At 33.6% G+C, this 7556-nt stretch overlaps 1 protein-coding gene across 1 annotated transcript in view; it reads right to left on the bottom strand.

Moving 5' to 3' along the window:
• Positions 1–7556, bottom strand: part of LOC107745655 (cytochrome b-c1 complex subunit 2, mitochondrial-like) — a 17006-nt gene that overhangs the window by 7565 nt on the left and 1885 nt on the right. The window contains exons 2-7 of the mRNA XM_016559579.1: positions 4774–4860; positions 3229–3378; positions 3084–3148; positions 2064–2120; positions 1859–1983; positions 890–987 (exon numbers count right to left, since the gene is read on the bottom strand). Coding sequence (XP_016415065.1) covers positions 890–987; positions 1859–1983; positions 2064–2120; positions 3084–3148; positions 3229–3378; positions 4774–4860 — 582 coding nt within the window. The remainder of the gene's footprint in view (positions 1–889; positions 988–1858; positions 1984–2063; positions 2121–3083; positions 3149–3228; positions 3379–4773; positions 4861–7556) is intronic.

Here is a 7556-nt window from a genome sequence, read left to right as displayed (position 1 = left end):
CTTACGGACCTGTTGCTATGACAGCAACTCCGGGATGAGCTTCGAAGAACCAAACTATCCAAGATCATGCCAAATCGTCAACAATCAAATCCAGCTAACTGAGTTAGCGACGTACGAAGAACGGGCCCCAGATCGTTTGATATGTATTGAGTTATTTATTTTTAAAACCTAAATCACAGCGGCATCCATCTATGAGGAATGAATGTACACTGTAAGCCAATCATTGAAGTGGGCGTTTACTTCTAAGTCTACAATCTGCCACACCTATTCAAATAGAGCGTTCTGATGAGGGGGGTTAAAAACAGGACAGAAAATAGCTTATTACTTCTAAATTATGATATTTTCTTATGTAAAAATCTTAACATTATAAGTGGACCTCAGAGCGTTTGATATGTATTGAGTTATTTATTTTTAAAACCTAAATCACAGCGGCATCCATCTATGAGGAATGAATGTACACTGTAAGCCAATCATTGAAGTGGGCGTTTACTTCTAAGTCTACAATCTGCCACACCTATTCAAATAGAGCGTTCTGATGAGGGGGGTTAAAAACAGGACAGAAAATAGCTTATTACTTCTAAATTATGATATTTTCTTATGTAAAAATCTTAATAACATTATAAGTGGACCTCAGAGAACAGTACAAAATAAAAAACAGTTCATGTTCATGACCCTTTTAATTTCTTAAAATATGAAAATCAAAATAATTTATCTATTCAATTTCCAGCGGAAACTATATTACGATATTTATTGTTACTATGATATGAAATGACGCATAATTTGGACAAGACTCAAATGCTACAAGAAAGATTCAAATGAATTTGTACAACAATACAAGAAACATTAATGAGCCATATCCATTTGTTTTCCCTCCAAAACGTTGCCTTACCTGTTCTGTGGTGATTTGGCCGAGCATGTAGTCTGGACAGTATAAGGAATTGGACAGGGCATTCTTATAAGCTGCAGCATGCAAAATCTCAATGACACCTGAGGCACAAACAAACAGATGAAGAATGGAAACAGAAATCAGAGACATTATGACTGCTAACCAACCTCCGTCAATCATATGACAAAATTCCTGTATTAACAAACAGTTATTTATCAAAATGAACCCTCTGGGGCCAAACGTGTGATACTTGGCAGTCAAAACAGACCAAGAGCAAAAAAAGCGTGACGTCGTTATTTTTAAAGAAATTAATGTTATATTTTGTATCAAAATTTTGATATTTACCTCTAACTTATGCGTACGAATTATTTCTATATAAAATAAATAAAATATGAGAAAAATAATATAATATTTATAATAACATTTTCTATAATATAGTAGTAGTAGTATATTTTTATTTAATGCCATGTCAGCATCTTAGGCTATTTTCATGGCAAAAACAATTAAAAAAATACAAGTATAACAAATACAATAAAAACCAGCAAACATTATATTACACAAGATTTTTTACATTAACATACGATAAAAATACTAAAACTTTTTCTGGCAAAATTATACTAAATAACTCTTTAAGTGAGTTCACTTCATAAAAGAGTTCCATAATATAATATCTATAATAACAGTTTCAATTAAATACTGTGTTTGATTCATATTTAAATATTTATTTTTAGATAGACATTAAGACATTTTTGAAGATTATTTAATTAAGGCTGACTTGTAGAATGTACCCAAAAATAGTTCTGTATTTTTCTATTTTTCTATTCACGTCCACAATTTTTTGTATGTTCATACAGCAAGTGACCCAAAAGTCAAGTTTTGTACCATTCTAATGAGGCAAAAAAATTAATTTAAATACAAAACACAAAAGCTTTCAGTCTAAAATGACTGCCAGAGGGTTTAAACACTGCATACCAATCTGAGGAGTCTGCTTGGCAAGTTCCTTATCCAGTTTCACCCTGGCAGTGAGGTCTGACACTTCCCATGGCCGAAACTCCGGCGCAGTGGTCACATTGATCAGATACTCCATAACAGTGTCACTGCGAGAAGACAGACAGACAACATATTTGTTTCCAGTAGAAGAAAAGATCATACAGACAAACTAATGTGTTCTACTCACATATGATCTCTCAGGCAGTCTACAGTGTATGCCATGGTTTCCCTGGAGCTTGACACACTGCATGTAAAAATATAATATAAACATTTATTCACATAACATAACAGATTTGTGTATAATAATGCACCATATATATATATTAAGCCAGTGGTTCTTAACGGGTGGGTTGCAAATCAAAAGTGGGTGGCAGATCTGTTGTGGTTTTGAGCAGTCAAAAAAAGTCAAATAAGCTAAAGGTAAACTTGGGTCCTGATGCGAAGGCAGCTGAAAACCACTCTATTATGTCACATACCATACATATTATAGATAACAGATTAGAGCTGTCAAAATGGCTGAAAAACTAAATTCGAATTTTGTACTTAAATATGATCAATATTCGAATTATATTCGAATTTAAAAGGCATAATTTCTGTTTAAAAAAATAATGTTTATAAACCTTATATAATTAAAGTTGCTTAAACAATTAGAAACAAAACAGAATCATGCATGTATGTATAGTTTAATACAAAGGACCGAAAACCAATCACAAAGAGTACTTTCTTCATTTAAAAACTTGAGATGCAGTGGGATGGGGAAAAACCGCCATAAAGTCTTTTAATTTTACATGGCTTTCTAAACATGCGGCTCTCTTGGGTGAGACGCGAGTGCAACGGTGATAGACGTCCCTCTAGAAAATGTGATAAATATACGTTCTGTGTGAACGGCTTGGTTTCGGTTTTGACGTAAACAACATCTTCTCCGCATTGATGTTCTTTTTTTCCCGCAATGTTTTGAATGAACAACGTAGCAGCGCCGCATCTAGTGGGTTCAACTGGATAGGCTAACAAAAGCATTAAAATGCAATGACACTTACATCGTCATCGCATCTCGTGCACCACTGATAAAGCTGCCTGACGCACACCTAAAATTCGAATGCAACATTTTTCAACGAAATTCGACGAATATTCGAAATTCGATTTGTTTTTTCGACAGCCCTATAACAGATGTTTAGAAGAAGCTGTTCAGTGACAATGATAAACTGACCTTAAGCTTCCCCCTACAGCCTCAACACCGCGGCAGATCTTGAAGGCAGACGCTCCCTTGGTTGTCTGGAATCAGAAGTATAGAGAAGTGAATGCTGCACAAAAGCAATACAGCGGTCAAACACAGAGTCATGATGGATATATACCAGACTGGCAGCCAGACGAAGCAAGTGTGAGACACCGAGGTTGTCGATCGTCTCATATCGACTTCCGGCCCTGACGAGCACACCAATCCGAGAAGCAGGAGAATAGTTTTCCAAGGAAGCAATCACTAACCCGCTAGGCAATTTAGTCACCTGGAAGAGACAAAAAAAAATGAATGAATGTAATTACACCCTCCAATTTGTACTGGTTACGTATATCATTGTTTTGTTATTTTCAAGTGACTAATGATATAATGCATCGATGCATGCATAAAAAAAACTTTTTAAACGATATATATATATTTTTATATATCTATAAGATATACTAGCAGACTTGTTTGACCAAAATTTATTATATATTGTATGATTTGTCTTATTGTTCTGTATAAATGTATTCTTTTAACAGCTGGAGTATCTCATTTTGTTGTGGAAGTCCCAATTGGGATAAACGATTTGCAATTTTCCAAGTTAATTTAATCAACCAAAAACAATTAAATGTTTGTTATATTCTGGTGCATTTGTGAGTTAATAGGAATGCAATCAGTTGTGAAAACCAGTTGGCACATAATAATGTAATATTTATACATTGATTGCAGGCCACTGAATTTGATGACATTTTAATCGTATCAAAGCACGTTTTGCGTTTTAATTCAAAGTTCCTCTATAAACACACAATTAATATTAATTTGTCTAAATATCCTGTAAATACCTAAATAAGAAACCATACTATTTGTATTTAGATTTTAATAATGCATTTAAAAAAAAAATTCAGGTTTGAACCCATACACATTTGATAATATACAAAACAGTTGGGCTGTTCCTAGAAAAATCTGTTGATATTTATAATGAACAAATAATGGTTGTAATACCACTTAAAGAGATTTAATTCACATACGATTTCGTGGTTGACTCTTAATTTTTATAAAGAATATCTCTTTGGATTTGAGACTTTAGTCTTTGCAACTTTACAGATCTTCTTTATGAACCAAGAGCTTGTAAACACTCCATAGAGAAAGGAAAAATTGAAATCGCATCATATGACCCCTTTAATCCTCACCATGTTTTCATGGACATTCTAATAAACATTCTGTGGTGATTCATAACGAAAACAAAAACTGCCTTGACAGTATTTAACATAGTTTAATAAAATATATTTGTTAAGAAAATAAAGAAATTAGTTCAGATGAATTGTATGTATCATGGAATATATAAGCATAATTGGTTAAAATAAACAAAGCAATAATTTAAACAATCACAAAACTTGCATCAGACTAATGAAAACCCTCCTCCTGTCATTGCAGTAAAAATTTTAATTCACCATCCTGTGGGACGTGGTAAAGTTAAACGGAAATTGTAATTCATAAACAGTCCCTAATATGAGAGCAGAAACCCTCCCCAGCACCCGCACATACATAAACATCCTGGTACATGTGAGGGGCACCTGCCGAGACCTTGACGCCCGGCAGAGGCACAGTCAAGGGCTGATCCCTTTGAGTGGCCGCATAGAAGCGTCTCTGTGGAGAGAGAGACAAATCATCATCTACTGACCTGCACTTCCTGCGGCAGAAACTTTACTGGCTGCACGGCTGCCGCAACATCCACCTTATGGGCAGCCTGGGCTGCATAAAGCCTCCTCTGAAAATCAGAAAAGACATCACGCCTCTGAAGAAAAAGTGTCCAAAAGAGCAGCATAAAGAGAGGAAGAGCGAGGCATGGGACGCTACTAAATTATAATTAATCCTACATTTGACACAAACAAAAGAGTAAATGAGAGAGCCACAGGCCCTTCTTTTCATATGCGTGTAGGTTGAAGCCATCATGACACCAAAAATACATTATAAAACATCCAAAGCTGTACAAAGTCATGGTTTCATTGCATAAAAAGCTAAAAATTAATTTAGAAAAAACAAAAGAAATGGATCACACAGATATTCCAACATGGACACTGTTCAGTGGTGAAAACCAGGAACTCTAACTTATTAATGAAATGATGATTTTGCATTTGCAGTTTTGCACATATATACCTTAAATTTCCTACACTGCATAAAAATATTTGGATGTTTTCTGGTATTTTATTTTTTCTAATATTTTCTGTTTCTATATGTACTTGTTTATGCTCTTTTCTTTGTTTTGTTTTTAATTTATGTTCAAATAATAAATGTATTTTTCTATGATCGTTATACCCATGTTAAATCTATTCCGTTAAAAGCATTTCACTACACGTTGTACTGAGTATGATTATGAGTGTGACTAATAAAATTTGTAACTTCATTGAATATTTGTCTAAAAATATGACTATTACAGTCATTTTAGCATAAATTAAACATGTTTGATATCATGAAAAACTAATTCAGACAAGTTTATGAACTTTTCACAGGTAGTGTAGTTGCAGGTCATCAAAAAAAGCTATAAAACCAAAAAGGGCTACAAGATTTAATGCACTGCATGACAACTAATACAAGGATAAATATTGAGTAATATAATAATCAGTAAACATTTCTCTCTTCCCCATATTGTGCTGAATACACCAAATTCTGTCATTCTTCCTGCTCTACAACTTCCAACCTGAAAGTGCTGTCAAATCACCATGATGGTTAACTAGCAAACATTTTATACAAATTATATATACTTTAAGGGAACAGTCAAAACAGACAAGTTAGAAGTTTCAAACTGGGGTCCAGCTGAGTGCTAGGATCCATGGAAATGTTTCGAGAAAAAACAGCATAAACATATTTTAAATAAATAAAAAATTACATTAAAATAAGGGGGAAAAAATAAATGAGTAAATAAATTTAAAAAACATTCAACTAAGAGTACTATAATAAGTATGAAAAACTTAATGTAACTTAATTGAAACCAAATATTTCCCAAATAATATTTGGACATACAGGTGTATTTTTTTTGTAACTTATTTCAAAAAGTGAAACATTCATATAGATTCATTACATGTAAAGTAGGGATATGCCGGTATCACATTCTCATGTTGCGATTAATTGCTAATGCTTTTATCACGGTGTATGGTATTATCACGGTATTGAAATTTAGTTTAAAAAAAAGTGCTGTCATAATACAGTATAACAGGTTTAATAACTTTTTTCTTATAACAAAAATAACTGAACATTTAAATGCAATAAAGCAATACAGAAAAATTTATAAAGTTAAACGTTTTACACAGATTAAAGTGCAAAAGAACTATAAAGACCAATAGGTATCACTTTACAATAAGACCTCATTAGTTAACCTTAGTTAATGCATTAACATTCACAATGAGCAATAGCTACATTTGCTACAGAAGTTATTAATCTTTGTTAAATAAAAAAAGTCTTAGTTCATGTTAGCTCATTAAATAACACAGCTGCAACTCGCGATTTTAACATCCTGTTATTAAATATTGGAATACCTAAGAGTAATAAATGTTCAGAAGAATTTTTCATTGGCAGTTTAACTAATGAATTAACTAATGTTAACTAATGAAGCCCTAATGTAAAGTGTGACCGAACAATAAAGAATCAAAACACTTTCAAACAATATCTAGGGCATGTTGTAGTCCAGATTAAAATGTAAAAAAAAGTTTGAAAATAAATAGCCTATTAAGTCTAAATATTAAGTATATTTAATAAGTATTTGGCGCTGTGATGAACATCATAGCAAATACACAAATCTGAATGACTGCTTAAATCATTTAAACACGATTCAGAAACAGAAAGTAGTGCAGCTGCTTTGTTTACAGGGTTTCCGGGGTAACGGCTGCATTTAAATGAATTATTATTATTATTATTTCTGCAGTTTAGCGCCATCTGCTGTCAGAGAGTGAAAGTGCGCTTTCATCCAGAGCGTCTCTCACATGTTCCGCCATGTGCTTCTCGTCCGCACTTGTTTACATCAGAGTGCGCACGCGTCTTTCACGCAGCATACAGCGGTGTTGTGCATTTTGACCAGTTGATGGGAAAAGTATTCTTAAAATGCATTCAAAATTCGGAATTTTTTTGTTTTAATTTTGATTAGAGCTTTCAGCTCATGAAAGTCAAAAATCCAGTATCTCAAAATATTAGAATATTTCCTAAGATCAATCAAAAAAAGGATTTGCAAAAGAGAAAAGTTCAAGTTCTTTAAAGTATGTTCATTTATGCACTCAATACTTGGTCAGGGCTCCTTTAGCACAAATGACAGCATCAGTGAGGTGTGGCATGGAAGCGATCAGCCTGAAGCCTATTGAGCCTTCAGCTCGTCTGTATTGTTGGATCGACCGTTTTTCATCTTTCTCTTGAGAATATCCCCTAGATTCCATATGGGGTTCAGGTCAGGCATGTTGGCTGGCCAATCAAGCACAG

Source organism: Sinocyclocheilus rhinocerous, unplaced genomic scaffold (assembly GCF_001515625.1).
Source record: "Sinocyclocheilus rhinocerous isolate Xijiao unplaced genomic scaffold, SAMN03320098_v1.1 scaffold768, whole genome shotgun sequence".
Lineage (NCBI taxonomy): Eukaryota > Metazoa > Chordata > Actinopteri > Cypriniformes > Cyprinidae > Sinocyclocheilus > Sinocyclocheilus rhinocerous.
Note: the sequence above shows the minus strand (reverse complement) of the source record. Positions and strands in the feature narration are given on the sequence as shown.